The 18,621-nt window shown below is 40.4% G+C and overlaps 1 protein-coding gene across 6 annotated transcripts in view; it reads left to right on the top strand.

Annotated features, from left to right (window-relative positions):
* Positions 1-18,621, top strand: part of FNDC3B (fibronectin type III domain containing 3B) — a 351,431-nt gene that overhangs the window by 257,901 nt on the left and 74,909 nt on the right. For all 6 annotated transcript variants that reach the window (XM_029939870.1, XM_029939867.1, XM_029939871.1 and 3 more), the window contains 4 exons: positions 1,646-1,797; positions 4,771-4,830; positions 12,897-13,035; positions 16,663-16,716. In XM_029939870.1, coding sequence (XP_029795730.1) covers positions 1,646-1,797; positions 4,771-4,830; positions 12,897-13,035; positions 16,663-16,716 — 405 coding nt within the window. The remainder of the gene's footprint in view (positions 1-1,645; positions 1,798-4,770; positions 4,831-12,896; positions 13,036-16,662; positions 16,717-18,621) is intronic.

Below are 18,621 nucleotides of genomic sequence, written 5' to 3'. Positions count from 1 at the left end.
GGGTATAGGGTAAGAGGAGGCGCTAGTCCGGAGTCATAGCACAAAGCATGGAGTTTGATTCTGTAACAGTGTCTCCCCAGATTTGTAACGAGGTATATAATGCTGGTCTGCCATCCCATGCCACCTGTATCAGAAACTCCAGACTGTCTTACTCCCTTTGATTTTTATTTTTCATTCGGTAGACATTTACTGAGCAACCACTGCTCACAGTTGAATATGACTTGGGTCCTGTCCTTAGGGAGTCCCACAGTATGGTGGAAAGGGTAGACAAATGTCATAAACTTGATTTGCAGAGGTAAAGATAACAACAAGTTGCTGTAGAACAGAGGGGTGATGATAGGTGAAATACTTCAGGGAAGGTTACTTGGGGATAGTGAGGCCTGGCTAGGTCTTAAATGATGAGCAGGAATTTGACTAAATTGGTTGAATATATCCTGATGCTTTGTCTGTATGGTATAGAAATGATATGAAGGCATCTCGGCTAAACTTGGAAAGAAGGATGCACCAAAAAGGGAAATCCAGTATTCATCATCCATATTATTCATGTTTTTATATTATTTTGTATTAAGTTTTAATACTCTGTATAGATCAGTGACAGAAATGGAAGAAAAAAGGGGAAACTGAATAGTTTATGTATCTCTATCTATAGACTAATAATCTATCGCTGTGAAGTCTTTATGAACATGAAACTTTAGCAGCTGTTTAGCCCTTGTTTTTGATATTATTTAGATGAGTATCCAGAGAGCAGCAAAATAACCTTTAGAAAATTAGAACATCTAAGTTCTGTTGATTTATTTTAAAGATTTAGACCTGCGTTAGGTTGGGTTTCTTTAGAAACGGGCTATGAAACAAAAATTGGAGTGCAAATAGTATATCTGGGGGGGGCACCCCAGGAAGCATGGGTTAGAGTGGGCGCCTGGGATGGGGGCGCAGGAAGCCCACGGCTGATGCCTATTTTGGAGCAGGTTACAGCCAGAGGTCACTGGAGCTCAGTCCTTCTGAGGGTGGGTGTGGAACACGCCTCAGTGTGGTTGGCTCTAAGTAAAGGAAGAAAGTTGGGGTGTGTGAAGGTGTCAGAGTCCTTTGTTCCAATGAAGTCTAACCCAGAGGCTACACCAAAAAGAAATAAGCAGAGCTTAGAGAGGTGAAACATCACCTCCACATTTCAGCCTGAGCCTTGGTTCTACTCCCCCATCACTGGGTTCTCCTGGAAAGTGAGGCCTTCAGGGAGCATGATTTGAAAAGAACTGGCTCAGGAGGCTCACGGGCAACCAGAAAGGGCCTGCAGACGTGGCTCCTTCCCTGTAATGTGGCAGCCATCATGGAGATGGCTGAAGTCTCACGTTCAACTTTTTACCTTTAAAGAAACCTCCCAAACAAGACTGATGACTTGACTTTCTGGAGAGTCGAATGTGAATTACATGAACAGGACAGATGCTTCAGGAACTATTTTGGACACCAGGACATTGACAAGAAAGCACTACATATGATGTGTTTTCCGTTGTAATTAAAATTGTTTACCTTGCATTAACACTGAGCCAATTTTATGCCACCCCTAATCATGACATAAATGTTACTGGAAGAAGTAGTGTCTGATGTATATGAAGTGGGTTTGAATAATTTTGTCTGTGTTTTTCTTCTTCAGGTTTCTAATATTCAGGCAAGAGCGGTCGTTTTGTCCTGGGCCCCCCCTGTTGGACTCTCAAGTGGACCCCACAGCGGTATTTCTTTCCCCTACAGTTATGAGGTGGCCTTATCTGACAAAGGACGAGATGGAAAATACAAGATCATTTACAGGTAACATATATTTCCATATGTTTTTTTCTACTGCTGTGCTGTGCAGCTGGAGTCATTAAGGAAAATATGAAACAGGAAAAATTTATAGGCTTTGCAAGCTTTTCTTTAAATAGTTCATTTTAAGAATTAGTTGATAATCATAATGTCAGGAGTTCTTTTTGTCCAGAGCAAGTACCAGTCAGAAATGACTTTTGTAGAGCTGTTTGATATTGCTGAAATCTCATTTGGTTATGTAGTTTGTCAGTATAGTACTAAAGAAGAATTTCCATTAACGTCTTATCAGGGTAAAAAGTGAGTGTGATTTTTCGTTTTTACATACATCAATCACGCACTTACATGATTACCTTTCTTTAGACCCCAACCGTTTTTCTGGTGTTTTTTGAAATTCTCTAATATGGTTTCCTTCCCTTTTATCCTATTCCTTACCATCCACAATAGTTTTCTAGCTTGTAATAAAGATTCCTTTAAAGCATTTCATCCTAAGACTTTCTTAAATTTAAGTTTAGCTCACAGGTTAGGGGACTGTCCCTTCTGTGTTATGAACTCCCAGATAACAACCATCTAAACGATTTATAGCCGTGTTCTAAATGTGATTAAAACTTCTAAGGGTCAAGCCTTTTCTCTTTTGTAATTGCTAGGCATGCCCAGATTGGCAGAGCAGGAAATCAGAGCATCAGTCTTGTTCTCACTGCTTGCTTGACCTCCCTTTCCATGGACCCCGGAATGATCGCCGGAGCCCAGCCTAGTGTGGTCACACATCCCGCACTTCTTCCTCTGCCAGAGAGGCTGGCGCTCTCTCCTGTTTCCCTGCTGTACCCATGCCGCCAATCTGTATCTCCCCAGCCCTGTTGTGAGTTCTTAACTTGCTCCAGGACGTGTCTCCTTCTGGACTAAGTAGATGGGTAAAAGACTGTGAAGGAGGCCCGTTAGCACTCTCGCCCCCCTGCCCCCCCTACCCCCTGCCCGCTGTGCCTCCACTGTCCCCTCCTAGACTCCTATGGGGCTCTTCTGAGCCTCTTGCAGTGTCTCCTCTTCTGTTTCCTCGCCTCCACACAGAAACCTGGTCACGCTGGGTCACTCCCTAGTGAGTACACTGCAGTGATTCCCTCCTGTACTTAGAAAAAAAAAAATCCTAACTCCTTACTCCAGCTCACAAACTTTTGATTCTATTTTGAGAAGTCCAAATCGGTAGACAAATGCAGAGCACCGTTTGCCAAAGCTGCACCAAGACCCAGTGAGATTCTATCCATGCCAGATGGCCACTGGTGGCAGGAGCTAGTGTCACGTGACCAGAGGGGCTAGGCAGATAACGTAAGTGAGGAAAGGAGGAAGGTTGGGCAGGAGGTGCCCAGGAGCACCCCTGTCTTCCTCTAAAGGAGCAGCCACCGCTCCCCTAAAATAGGTTGTTGCCGGAAGGGAATGCAGGCCTAGAATTGCTGATTGCTTTGGAATCTTTTTTCCCTAAGAAACACTGAAAATTTGAATTTTTATGTGAGCTTTCCTAACGCCAACTCCTTCAGCAAATTCAAAACCACCTTAAAGATACAGTGCAGGTCCAACATCAGAACTATAGGCAGGGTGTGGACATTGGCCTCCAGTTAGCAACTTTGAAAAAGTATTTTTATTTGAAATAATTTCAAATGTATAAAATGTTGCAAAAATAAAGGGATCAAGGAATATGTGTAGACCGTTTACCCAGATTCACCCATTAGTAGCTTTTTATCCTATTTGGTTTTTACCACTGGAGTTCCTCTTTCTTTCCCATGTGTCTCTCCTCCCAATCTGTAATTTTTCCCATGAGTTGTATATATCATGGCCTTTTACTGCCAGATTCTTCCATATATTTCCCAGGAATAAGGACATTTTCTTACACAGCCACAGTGCAGTTACCAGCTTCATAAATTTGCATTGATAACGTGCTTTGATCTAGTCCACCGACCACATGCCAGGTTTGTCGGTTGATTAAATAATGTCTTCTAGCATTTTCCTTCCCTTCTAGGACAGAATCCTGTCCAGGGTCAGATATTGCAGTTCATGGTCTTACATCTTTCACCTTTAATTTGGAACACTAATATAGTATTTGTCTTTTGGGACACTGACATGCTTAAAGAATATAGTCATTTCTCCCTCCTAATACCCTTCACATTTAAAAACTTTGAATGGAACGGTCCTTACTTTGTCATGGCTATTGTTTCGTGATTAAGTTGAGTTCCATTTGCAACTTCTGATCATATAACCGGTTTTGATTTATGTAAGAGAGCTATTGATTGGTATGTGTATATATCAGAGAGCTATTAGTATTGATATGTGAAGGAAGCACATTGAAATTTCTACAAATGAGATGAGAAGTTGAAGCCATTGGGGTTCCTGCCATGGTGAGTCTAAGAACTACCTTCAGTGGACAACTGGTATAGTTAATTTACACTTAAAATTTATCTTTGTGTTTAATTTCCTTATTTATTTGTTTTTATGTATTTACTTTGAAGAACTGATAGACCTTTTGGAATTTTTATTAGTATGTTAATCTTGCCATTTTTCCAATCTACAATATAATCATTCAGAGGAGTTTAGGGGTGCCTGGGTGGCTCATTGGTTGAGCATCCAACTCTTGATTTCGGCTTAGGTCATGATCTTACAGTTCATGGGATCAAGCCTTGCGTACAGCTCTGTGCCGACAGTGCAGAGCCTGCTTGGGATTCTCTCCCTCTCTCTCTCCCTCTGTACCTTCCCTGCTTGTGCTCTCTTTCTTTCTCCCTCAAAAAATAAATTAATTAATTAAAAAAAATAAATGTATAAAAGGAATCTAATTTTCTAGTTCAGAAGGGTAATATACCAAATAGGCAAGTTTATTTCTGGTTTATGGTGGAATGAGACATAAGAGTTCTTGAATCATTGCTGGTACATGATGATGAGCCCCAAATCCAAAATCAGTCTTACTAGTATCATTGACTAATAAATGATTTTTCTTTGCAGTGGTGAAGAATTAGAATGTAACCTGAAAGATCTCAGACCAGCAACTGATTATCATGTGAGGTGAGTTAGGATATGAGAGCTGACCTGTGTTGGGAATTCAGATTGTAAAGTACATCATGCGCTCCTCTTAAAAAGTTTATGGTTAACAGCACTTGTCTAACCAAAAGTTGTTGTTCCTTGGCCCGTTGGCCGTTCATTAGTGTTCTGCCCTTGAGAATGTTGTGATTACACAGAAGTGTTTCTGGTAATAGAAAATTAGAGGCTCCACTGAATCAAATTTTAAAAACTGTTTTAAAGATAAATTTTATATAGTCTTCTAAGATCTTTTGGACTGTATGTATGGTTTGATATATAATACTTCTGTTCTGTAAAACAAATGCATTTTTTGCCATTGGTACATCAGTTGTTTGTTATAGCTCATACATGTAAACTGTATGTTCAGCGCAAATGACTAAGTTCTTCCATGTTGCAAGAACACACCTGAACCTTAAAAGGCAATAGGTTTTGCAAAAAGACAAGTAATGCATATATCTAATTATCCATGATAAGAATTAACCCAGCTTGGCAAAACAGTGAAACAGTGAATCCATATAATTGGATATATATTCTGAAATCTGTACTGTGATTTTTCTGGAATCTCTGCTGTGACCACTCTGGAAGGCAAGGCTATACCTAATCTTGGGAAGAAACACAGCTAACCGCAGACTTGTGAAGAAGAAAGTATTACATCAACTTGTACAGAGCTCATCTACTTATTTAAAGATACATTCACATATCCATTTACAAATAGGTTTCTTGTGTGGTCCATAAAATTTTTAAAATTTAAGTTTTGACTTACAATTTTTTTTAATTTGTAAGCTGACCAGAAATGGTAATTCATCTAAAAGAATAACCAACAGTGGTTTCTCTCTCCAGTCTTCAGTTACATATATCAGAATTTTCTAATACAATTGCAATATCAAGCACACATTCTTTATTATACTTTCCAAAGATTCCTTTGTAATGGGGTAGAGGGAGCGTAGCCTAATAGAGGAGTATACGTTAATTAGGAGGAGGTGTGAGTTCTACCCTGGTCTTGCTGTGAATAAACTGTCTTAATTGTGCTTAGTCACATAGAATGGAGGCCACAGTTCTTTCTATAACAAAGGTAGGAGAGTAAGGATGTGTTCGGATTATAGTACTTTATAAGCCACGTAAGTGTTTAAACTAAGTTTAAAGCAATACATAAAAGCAAGGTGTTTTATATTCAGTTTTAAAGTGCTTATTTGCCTGGTTGTTATATTGTTTAGAATTCTGTTGCAACTATCTCTTCCTGTTTGCATCAAAACATTTGGGTTTTGAATCAGTTAGCTTCAGCCCAAACATATTGAACTTTTCACAGTCTATACAAACAAAAAGATTTGTATACTTTATGAAACTGATATGATAAAAGAAATACTTTCAAAAGGTTGATTTAACAGCAAACCAGAACGTGTAACACCATATAGGAAGCCATGTAAATGTTCTCCATTAGTTGTTGTTAACATGTTTCCTTTTCTCTCCACCTTTTAACCGTTTATTGTTTCTGCTTTATAAAGGCCTACTTTATTAATTTTCTGCTCATTCATGAGCTAACAGTGCCTTTTTAAAGACACTTAAATGTCATAAGGAGTTTGCCTTTTATATTTGCCATCCTGTCTGTAGCTTGCTTTCCTTTCTTTGTAACTCCTCTTACAATGGATGAATTCTGACAAGATTGGCTCATCAGTTCTTTTGCTGCCATGTCTTAGGACCATCTTGAACTTCTGGGCAGAGACAAAGGAGTAATTAATGAACTCCCCAAGAGGAATAGGAACATGAGGCCATCACTCTCTACAGGCTTTGGATCCAGACTTTGTCCTCACACATCTGGGACCTCTTGTGACCCATATGACACATATGTGACACAACACAGCAGCCTATGGCACCCCCAACTGTCATTTGGTCTCTTTCTCTGCTTGCCAGAGAGAGAGAAAATTCTCCCTCTCTTCAGTAGTAAGCTCTTCTAGTATTACAAAAAAGAATCTCTCCTAATACAAAGGTCTATAGTCCAGATTTTTACTTTTTTTCTGTCTGGCCCACAGTTCATGTAGATCATTCAGTCTCTTGCGTCATACAGTCTTCCATTTTTCAGGCTAGCGAAGAATCAAAACCCTTCCAGTGCCTGCTTAGATGAGCTTCCTCTGCCTTGAGTAGCTTTGGTGAGGTAGCGCTACACATAGTGCACAGAGCTTGGAATTGGGGGTTAATGGCTCAGTCACTTGCTAAGGGGGTGTGCTTAGGCAAGCCATTTAAACTGAAATGGCCTTGTTTTCTTGTTTCTTAATAAAATGAGAATCCTAATGCTACCAGCTTCAGGAAGATGGTGTGAGAACAAGCGAAGTGTATTCGCACACCCGTTATAAATCTGGAAAGTGTATAAATGTTTTTGTTTGCCTTCTCTTGTTTGCCCAAAGTCGCTGCTGTGTTTCCACACTCTGATAATAAAAAAGACTTCATGACGCAGGTCCTTTGAACCTGTGTATAGTTTGACCATATCACTTACTATTTTATTGGGATAAAGATATATGCTACTTGGCACTGACAAAAAGGGAGCAAAATCTCTTTTTCTGATGTGGTTGCGTTAATGCTCTCAAAGTCTTAGTTCCAGGAATGTCCGTTTCTATCCAACACAGTTGCCTCAAATATAATGTGAAATTTAACAGTCACTTGTAAGACCTCAAAAGGCTGTGTGGAATTCGTTTTCTCAGTCCTTTCTGTGATAGAAGCTGCGAAAGACTTCCGTTACTGTACAACTGCAAAACGAACAATTATATGTACTGCCATTTTTATTTATCCGTGCATTACCAATTTAGAAAGTGTCACGCTGGTGGGAGTCTGGAGAGCCAGGGATGGAAAGATATTTCTTTCAGCGTTTCCAACCAGCCTACGTTCTTCCAGCTCTTAATAGCGCACACTTTTGACGAAGGCCTGCAGAAGTCTCTGTTCAAATCACGCTTCAGTGCAGTGGAAGGTTTCCTTCTCAGATCATACGCTTACATCCCTTCTGCAGCTTCTGCTCCTACCACTTCTTGCTGCCTTTGATTTTGTGACTCTGATTCCATCCCCTTCGCTCTGTTGGTTCCCTGTGTTTATTCAGTGCTTCTTCTCTTTCTCTCTCTTCTGTTAGCAAATACTGTTTGAGGTTGCCCATCAGATATACAAACCTTTTTTAAGCAGCAGTGTCTCAGTCGTGGATGCCATCCTAGTATGTCAGGTTTAGCATCAGTCCCTGGGCAAGACAGCTCGTGACTTCTGGCCATCACCCCACTGCGATTGGGAGTCCTTCACTAAAAGACTGGTGGCATCCCTCAGACAGTGCTACAGGTCAGGCATCTGTGGCTGATCCAACTGGCACTTGGCGTGACAAATTCCATATAGAAAATCGTATACTGAGACATTTTAGGTTTAAAGTTTTTTTCTTCTATTTTGCTTTGAAATTTTATGTTTCATTTCTACACAACTAACTGTTCAACAATTTTTTTTCTCCTGGTGATTGAGGCAAGTAATACTCCTCCATTATGTTGGTTTGAAAAATTGAGGTGTTGGGTCTTGGGTTAGATTGTGATTGAAGTCATCACTTTTATATTTGTTACCAAGTTCTAGCACAAATTGCTTTTTTTCTTTTTAATGGTGGTTGAATGTTTAAAGGGAATCAATTTGTAATTACCAAAGTATATTTATTCAGTGCTTCCATATGGTCCATTATATTATTTATTGTATGAAGCCACGAGTACAAAAAATCTCATATGTGTGTGTGAGAGACAGAGAGATTGATTGTATGCGATTGTATGTTGAAAAAGAAGGAGAAATGAGAAAAATTAAGTACTTACATACATATATCATATGTACTTGAATAACTATTTTATAATATTTATATGTATTCTATGAGCTTATATATATTAACATTTGTATTCATTTAGCTATATGAGTATTTATACATATGCAAAATACCTACTTGGTATTCTAATTGGTAGTTATAGAATTAGTACTGATGTTGAAATAACCATTTTATTTGGGAGTCAAGAATTTATATTTTTATCAATCATAGGATAATCAGAAATTTGAGTGAAGGAATGGATAGCAATTTCATGAAATTTGAAGCAGTTTTCCAGTCATTGGCATTAACAGTTTTGGCAAAGAAGTTGTCCAGAAATGATATCATGTAATAACATTTCTCAGAAAAATTATGTGATGAAACATTTCCAAAAATACGGTTGACCATCTCAGTACAGAATTATGAAATAGGTGTTATTGACTATAAACTGTGGCTCCTACTATGCTACAGATGTGCTGGAGGAAGTTGGAGGCAAATTTCTGAAATTCTTGGAGCACCTGTTTCATAAGCATTTAGTTAGTATTTAAGCTGAAACAAATGTGAAAACGTAACACCAGATTAATCATATCATTAGAAAAATGTATCGTTCTTCGCTGTGATAAATGCAAAAGGAACTGAACTGTTTGTTGCTTTATTTAATCTAAGAAACTGACCCTACTCCACTGATCCTCATATCATGTGATGGTATTTGGAGAAAACACATTGCCATCGTATGAAAAACATTATTGCAACACTCCTGAAAATAAAGCACCATTTCCAGAGACTTTTCTGTAAAAGTTACTGGTAAAAACAGAGCTACTGGTTATGACGATTAGTTGCTATCTATTTACTGAACAACTTTAACTGACTGATACAATCCTGAGATACTTAGATATTATGTCAAATTTTACATACTGTATGCGGCACATTTGCACTCCCATATGTGTCCTTTGTGGACAGAGTTTTATGAGTGCAAAGCACTAATCCCTAATTTCAACTGTAACATTCTTTCAGTTGAAAAACCAGACAAATAATTCCTTGTGACCCAGACAGCTGTATTTCTCCAACACCCTCAAATTTTTACTTCTGCTCCCCTGGATCTTCTGTTCCTCATAGCAATGGTCATCCTCCCAACCTGCCTATCAGGAGCCTCTGTCACTCATGTTTCTCTAGACCGATAAGTATGGATTCCTGACTCCCAAGAATCTCATTAAAGAATGAACTTGACAGAGTCCAAATCTCCCCCAGGTAACGAACTGCAGTCTGCCAGTCCTTCATATGCCCTATTCCTGCCTCATTTCCTCTGCTCCATCTCCACATAGATTTTTGATGCTGTTTTTGTGAACATTTAGTACCCAGTCTACCTGAGTACTAAATGTACCAATGTACAAATGCATGGTGACTGTAAAGTGAAATCTACAAGGAAGCTAAGCAGGCAGAGAGCTGGGAAAAAGGCAGCTGACAAACAAACTTAGTGCCAGGGAGACCGTAAGAAACTGGGAGGACTCTGAACTGGATGGCACCCACCCCATCTAAAGGGGGAGCCCTTCGCACCTTTGTCTGAGTAATACCAGGCAGGTATGCTGCTGTGTTGCTAGAACTTCTAATTTATAAGAGAAACTAGAGGTTCATTTTTCTGAATGAGAGATCTCCAGAACTTTTTGTTAAGGGTGGACTTAACCTTTAACCTTCTGTTTTAGAAAATTTCAGATACAGTCAAAAGTGGAGAGTAATTGGGGCACCTGGGTGGCTCAGTCAGTTAAGCGTCGACTTCAGTTCAGGTCATGATCTCATGGTTCGCGGGTTCAAGTCCCACATTGGGCTTTGTGCTGACAGCTCAGGGCCTGGAACCTGCTTCAGATTGTCTCCCTCTCTCTCTGCCCTTTCCCCACTCGCACTCTGTCTCTCTCCCTCTCTCTCAAAAATACACAGACATAAAAAAAAATTTTAAGTGGACAGTAATTGATGGGTTTTCATACACTCATCACCCAGCTGCTTCTTTCCTTGCCGCCCCTACCGCCTCCCCCAGGCCCCACAGCTGTGTTGAAGTACAGTCCAGACCCTATCGTATTTCATCGGTGAGCCACATCACCATCATCACATGCCCATCCACAATAAGCAAAAGTGATCACATTCCTTAATGTCTTTAAATTCAGGGACTGTTTCCATTTCCTTAACTGTCCTAAAAATGAAGGTTTGGTTTCTTCACTTTGTTGTAGTTGAAATACAGAAAAGGCCTGACTATTCTGTCTGTCTGGTGTCTCATAAATTTCTTATATCTCTAGGTTTCAACTCCCTTTCTTTTTTGTCCCCTTGCAGTTTATTAATTGGAAAAACTTTTTTGTTCTGTAGACACTTCTGCAGTGTGAACTAGGCTGATTGCAAACCTGTATTTTTGCTTAATCTATTCTTGCTGTGTTTCCTATAGAATGGCAAAGAGGCTTGATCAGACACAGATTCAATTTTTCTGGCAAGGATTTTGTAGATTGTGACATTATCTTTCATTAGGAGTGGATTGCCCATGTCCTTTCATTCATGCATAGGTGGCTGTGAAATTCTAAATCACTCTGTTTCTTCCCTCTCTCCCACACATAGCTTGGGCCACATGTAACCCATGAGCCACCAACTGGAGAATCCGACTGATCTATTAAAGTTTAGGCAGGAGCCCTACCCATGTCTGGAATATTCTGTGATTCATTTTAAGTAATTTACTCCTAGTGAGCCTATCCTAATACATGGAAATGATCTTGCCAAATCTGCCATTCCCTTTTATATTTTCATGTTCCTACATCCTAGGAACGCAAAAGGGAACATGTGTTTACATCAGGTTGGGTGAAGAGCATCCTAGGAAGTGTATTTGTTTCGATCAGATGTTGTGGTGTCCTCTCATAAGACAAATAAGTCAAATATCCAGTAATCTGTATCTTACCTTTGAGGGTGGCAAATAGGCATTAGTACTTTTAACTTGCATGACCTGTATAAATTCTTTGTGATAGACCTTGAAGAGAAGGGACTTTCCAAACCACACACATAATTAGGTTCTGTTTTCCATAATGTTGTTATCTTTAGCTGTTGTTTATGTTCACTGAGTAGAGTGTGGGGAGATAGATGTGAGTGCTCAGAGAAGCATAATTACAGGATGAGCAGGGACAGTAGGCAGTAGGGAACAGCAGTTAGATTTACACGGCTGCATTCAGTTGAGGCAACTTTCTAGCCATGGAGCTCTGGGAAGTTTCCTTCCCCTGTGGATTCTGAGTTTTCTTCTGTCTTTAATGGGACCTCACAAGTTAAGGGCTTGATGTATTTGCCAGCTCTGAATAGCTTTAATCCTTGCATCTTTTTTAGGCAGCAAAGTTTCTTTGTTGTCTTTTAAAAAGCGTAGGTTTTCAAGTTGGGATTTTTTTCATGCTGAATATTTTGAAAAGTGGAAAAATAGAAAGGAAGATGATAAAAATCAACATAGCCCTATTTTAGGCTGTTTGAAAGAAGTATGGTTTTAGAATAGCACATTATGTGCTTTTTTTCTTCATAGTTTCTCTGGAGAAATCAGACCCATATGCTCAGTGTTGAGCCAGGCATTTTAATGTGCAGAGTACACATCTTTAATCTCAGTGCCAGGTGCACGAGTGAAATGTTCACATGGATAAACTGTACCTGAACATTGTTTTTGTTGAGTTAGAGATGCACTTGGCAGGAACAAGCACGTTTGTGTGTGTGAACCATCTATATTTCTCCTAAATATCTGCAGTGTTATAAACAGTTTAAAGATGTTATCTATTCTACCCTGTTTTTTATACTTCTTCTCCAGTTTGTAGACTCTTATCACAACTTCTTGTACCTTTACAGCCAAGCCTTAACTCTCCTTTCAGTCTTCTTCCAGACAATGTCAACTGGAGAGCGATTGATGGTTTTAGAATGGATATTTGAAGACCACTTTGAGGATAAGGATATTTTCTTAGGCAGCATATTCTTTTCCAGTCAGTAGATCCAGCCTGTCTTGATTGGGGCGGAGGGTTCTGACGATTGATGGAAGGAGAGAATGAGTTGAGCCACATACCCTTCTGGGTGATTATCCCCTGGAGATGGTGGCCATAGTTAGGTCAGGACAACCAGTAGGTAAGAAAAAGAGTCATGGTTTGCACTACTTAAATTCTCTTCCTCTATGTAAAAAGGCTTGGAGCAAAGCACAGATGAAAACCCTGGTCATCTGTGATGGGCCCCTGCCACTGACTGACTGTCTGTTTGTTTGTAGGGTATATGCCATGTACAATTCCGTGAAGGGATCCTGCTCCGAGCCAGTTAGCTTCACCACCCACAGCTGCGCACCTGAAAGTCCCTTCCCACCTAAGCTGGCACACAGGAGCAAAAGTTCACTAACCTTGCAATGGAAGGTGGGTAGCTCAAAGTGTCGGGAACAATGTGAAGCCTAGCCGTTTGAAACATTTTTACTTAGCATTACTCCAGTTTTGTGATGGTGTTAGATTTCCTACGTAGTAACTATGTGAAACAAATTATTATGATATCAAAAGTTGGTATGTCTATAAAAATTGAGCAGAGCGGTGGGAGATGGAACAGCAACAAGAAGTTTGAGCTCTCAGGGCACCTGGGTGGCTCACTCATTTAGGCATCTAACTCTTGGTTTTGGCTCAGTTCATGATCTTGCAGTTCATGAGTTTGAGCCCTGCATCAGCCTCTACGCTGACAGTATGGAGACTGCTTGGGGTTCTCTCGCTCTGCCCCTCACCCACTCTCTAAAAAAAATAAACTTAAAGAAGTTTTAGCTGAAAACAAACTGAGGGCTGAAGAGCGAGGAGGAAAGGGGAGGGGGGGTGATGGTCATGGACGGGGGCACTTCAATAAACTATTAATTAAAAAAAAAAGTTTTAGCTCTCTTTGCAGAGATAAATCTTTTAGGATCATGACTAATACCTTATAGGTGATATAAATACGTAAGATGACTGAATTTCATCACTTTCTATTTTAGGTGTATTTATTTATTTTGAGGGCAAGCAAGAGTGGGGGAGGGGCAGAGAGAAAGGGAGAGAGAATCCCAAGCGAACTCTGAGCCCGACATAGGGCTCGATCTCACGCACCATGAGATCATAACCTGAGCCAAAAAAATCCAGAGTCAGAGGTTTAAATGACTGAGCCACCCAGGCGCCCCTGAGTTTCATCACTTTCTCATGGTTTACTTCATTTCCAGAAACATTTGAGGACTTTAGTTAAAAGTTTTTATAAAGAAAGATTTAGAGAAAAGTAAGTTTTTGGCTCCATTGGCTTCTGTCAGTGGCGACTCTGAAACATTTGATATTTAAAACAGCCTGGAATGTTTAGTGTTCTAAACTACATTACGACTTAACTCATTTTTACTAATTAGGCCTTAGATATATCAGGATTATCAAGTTATTTTGTAAAGTCTAAATTATATAGTACTTTTCATAAAATACAGTTTACTGGCTATGAATTGCTCCTGCCAAAGAGATGTCCTTAAGGTGTATCATTAGCTTATTTGTCACAGTTGTATGCTTACAGGGAAACAGTAGATTCTGTTATCAATATCCATAGTAATTATTTCTCCATGTTTACATATTTTTTTAATGTTTATGTTTAAGGGGGGAAAAGGGCAGAGAGAAAGGACAGAGCATCCATAGTGGGCTCTGTGCTGACAGTAAAGAGCCCAATGCGGGGCTCGAACTCCCAAACCGAGATCATGATTGGAGCCGAAGTCGGACGCTTAACCTACTGAGCCACCCAGGCGCCCCCCTCTGTTTATATTTTAAATTGTAGATTAAGATGTGACATTTTCAGAGGTAGAGATAAAGATTTGTGGTGTTTGGGGAATACACTAACGTGTAAAAGAAATAAGATGGCTAGGGAGGTCTATTATTGGTAAAGATATATTTTGTCCTTTGGTTCCTAGACCAGGAGGTTGAATTTATCCAGGGCATCCATAAAAACCGTTGAGAACAGTGCTTAGCAAAAAGCATGGGTTTCTGGAGACCCCTCTCATGTGGGCTGCGTTCTCATAGGCACTGGCCAGCATGGAGTATGTTACTTGGCAAAGCAAAAGCTTAGACTGGCTTAGAATCTGAACTATTTTATTTTCCTTCCTGGCTTCCAGGGATAATCCAGGTCAGTGATTCCCTACCTTTTCCGAGTTGTAACACTCAACTAACCGGTCATCATTGTTTCAGTCCTTGGAGATACACATTTTAAAACATGTTCTCTATTTGCACATACACATACATAAGCATATCTTTTTTAAAGGAAAGAATTAAAATTCATTTTGTTTGGAAAATCTAAGAAATCTTAAGATTTCCAGAGGGACCCCGGGGTCTTATAAACCTAAAGTTGGGAATCACTGATACATACTCTGCTTAAAACCTGGATGAAATTCAGGTCCTTAGCAGACCAGCATCTTCAAGAAAAAGTTTACTTACTAGGGGGGAAATATTTCATATTTTCTTTCTCCCTTTATTTAATTTAATGATAAATCAGATTTATATGTATATTGAGAGAGCTCAAGATCTAACTTCTCATCAGGCAGCAGGAGGAGATTGGGCAATACAAAAGCCAAAGTCGGCGTCCCTACCCTCAAGGAATTGAGAACTCGGTGGCTGGGCAGGATATATATCACAGAAGAAACTTCTGAAAGAACCGTTTCTCTAACAAAATTTGTAAACATCATAAATGTAGTTCTTATTTTAGAAATGTGTTCTCATCTAAAACTTAAGATTGTGTCCATTACTAAGAACTTCAGATGTATCCCTGTCTGCCAAATTGAGCCCACAAAAGCCTGAAATTATGCTTCAGTAAAATATATAGCATTCCCCTGAAATCTGGGTTTGAGACTCAGAGATTATCTGACTCAGAAGATGAAAGGAGGAGGAAGGAAGGAAAGGAGAGAGAAGAGTCTCTGTATAAATTTAATGAATATTTAGTGAGCCCTTGATGATGTTTTATTATTAGCAAAAATAAAACAACAGCTATTGTTTACTGAGTGCTTCCTCAGTACCCAGTAGTTGAGTAGGTGATTGATTTATATTCTGCCAATTACTCGTCGCATCCATTTATTCTTGGAACAAGATATTAAACAATCATATTAAGGGACTAACAAAAGTCCACACATGACAAACAGCCGAGCTGGGCTTCAGTGTAGCCCCCACGACCCAGCCACCCTTCACTAGGGACGGGATAGTGTCATTTGCGGGGCTCCCGCTCTTTCCTGGGGCCAGACACGTTTGTGCAATGGGGGAGTGGTCTACTCTTCCTTCTGGTTGCCTGCTCCCTGCAGCACCCCCTTCTGGCAGGTCTAAGCCTGCAAAGCACTCTTCTCCAAAGTTCCCTGCTTCCCTTCCCACGGTCCACACCCATTTCTCAGTGCAGTAGATCTCTGCATGCTTTTAAGAGGCAAGCCAGTGATGACACTTCTTTTTGCTAACATGTGAAGGGCTAATTGCTCTTGGTAATCTCTTGGGGGATATTATCATTTTTCCTCTTTTTTTTTTGTAAAGAGAAATCACAGTGGCACAGAAGGTTCTCTAATCTTAAACACTTAAAAAAAAAAAAAGCAACTGTACGGAGAAAGTTACAAAAATATAGACTCTTGACCCTCAACCTAGGCTGGGTCAGATTTGCCCTCCAGACTCCAAGCCCCATCTAAGTTTCTCAGCTTCCTTTTTCACCCCTGTTTTCCTAAAGTGCTTCTTGAAAGTTTGATCCCCAGAGGAAGCAGGGTGCCATCTGGGTGGAGAGGTACAGGTGGCGGGGAAAACACATTTGGCTCTTTTCGTGGGATGTGATTTATTGTTGATGGAGGCTTTCTCTACAGTTGAATTGTATTAAAATTCATTCGTGGTAATGTTTCCCAAGGAAACGCAGGGGCCATGGGGTTATGCCTCTTAGGGGAGAGCACAGGACTAGCGTAGTTGCTGTATTTGAGTCAAGTGGATAGCTCCAAAAGTTCTGTCTGTGAACAACTTTCTCTGATCTCATTTTACTGTTTTTCTTCTTTTCAGGCACCAATTGACAATGGGTCAAAAATCACCAACTACCTTTTAGAATGGGATGAGGTAAGCATATATTCATATCCATACATCTAAAACACCATTGCAAAAATAAAATTGCTGAACAAATACCATTTTATTCTTTTTTAAGGATGTGCTTAACACATGGGGGAAAAAGAATGTAAATAGAGAAAGATTTAAACCTATAGTATTGACTGTGGTAAAGGAGGACAAACTAAAGTCGCATAATGAATTGTATTCGATTGCATTTAGTGTATTTACTTGCCTTACTTGCAAGAAATACTATTGAGAGAAAAGACAGGGTCTTATCTATTACGGAGTCCCTAGTGCCTCGCCAGCCATTAGTTAGTATTAGGAATCGACTACTCTCTGACCTTGACTGCTGAGGGCCCTTCTGCATAGATGGTTTTGATAAGGTAACCCACAGTGTGGCTGAGGAAGCATAATTTGTGTCTTCTTTTTGAAGCCATGGATGTACATTGGTGTCGCACCATTGGGTGTTCTCTGTGGGACAGTTAGAGCCATGCCTGGAGGTCTCACTCTTCCGATGGCATGTGTGATCACCCTGCAGACTAGACCATCCTGTACCAGGCGACCTCTTCTTGTGTCTGTCACCAGAGGCCCTCGGGTGGTATCCATGGTGAAGTTTCCTTACACATAAGGCTGCTCTGTGCTGAACGGTAACCCTGTTCATGTCTGGCCTTGCTAACACCACCCACAGAATCTTAGGCAGGAAATACTGGATGCAGAAAGAAGCCTTTCATTTCTAAAAAGGGACTGTACTTATTGTCCCTGTAGCTATTAGTCCTTTGCATTCATTCACCCTTGCTCTATGCTGTCTATCGGTGATTGAGCAAACAGATGAAGGATTTAATAGGAAATGTGGAACTGGGAGGAGAAATACAAGTGAATAGACTTCGTGACTTAAATTCAGGGGGAGTTTAAAGATTCAGAATACAGGCTGAGACAAAAAGTGACTTGTCGAGTGTGGAAAAAGTACATTCTACATTTCAAAAATGTAGAATGAAAATGGACGAAACTCGCACAATGAAATTTTGATGTGAAAAAGGGGGCCCTTCATCACGTTCTGCAGAAGCCTGTTTTCCCATCTGGATTGCATCTGAAAGCTGGAGCTCCAGGTTACCGAAGACAGCGATCTCTTGTTCTGGGGACCCTTCTGAATAGTTCCTCTGTACAGATTGGTGAGATCTCAGACTTGACCGGGATATTTTTACAGATTAGGTGGGCTTCGCTGTAAGGTGGTTTGATGGGAAAGTGAAACCACCGCCGTGGCTCTTGTGGAAAGAGATTTTTATAGGCAGTGCAGCAGGTTGGAAAGGGGCCCGGCTGACCTATGAGCACTGGGCCACACCTTACCATCTGTCCCTCCTCCGTAAGGACGAGTGAGTGTTGACTGAAAGTGTGTTTTTTTTCCTTTTTAAGTATCTGTTGGGGTGTCGCACTGACCTGCCTGATGCTTTTTCTCCTGTCTTGAGGTTTTATATCGAGATAGAATTCACCACTAAAGAGGAGGCATTTTTCATCTCCAGTTGCCTCTCCAAGCTGTGTGTCTGTGTGTGTGTCCTATGTTTTTTTGCTGCTTTGGACCATGGCCTCATAAGTGAAGTAAGGTCAGACAAGGCGAGTATTTGGATGGGACCCTCCAAGGAAAACCCAGGTGCTGCAGGAAATGGTAATGATGACTCAGTTGTTGGCCTCCTTCCCTTTGGATTTGGATTGAAAGTGTCCTGGCAGGATGCTTGGAGGAAATAAGCTACAGCCTCAGATGAAATGGAGAAGCTTTGTCTAATGACCGTTTATAATCAATAGCACCCACTCTAGACTCGTGACCACACAACGTTCAGTTGTTTCTTGTTCCGCCCTTCTCCTGCCGCTCCCCTGCTTGCTCTCTTTCCATCCTCTCCTTGCACCCATCTTAGTTCTTCAGGC

The sequence above is a fragment of the Suricata suricatta genome, chromosome 5 (genome assembly GCF_006229205.1).
Source record: "Suricata suricatta isolate VVHF042 chromosome 5, meerkat_22Aug2017_6uvM2_HiC, whole genome shotgun sequence".
Taxonomy (NCBI): Eukaryota; Metazoa; Chordata; class Mammalia; order Carnivora; family Herpestidae; genus Suricata; species Suricata suricatta.
Note: the sequence above shows the minus strand (reverse complement) of the source record. Positions and strands in the feature narration are given on the sequence as shown.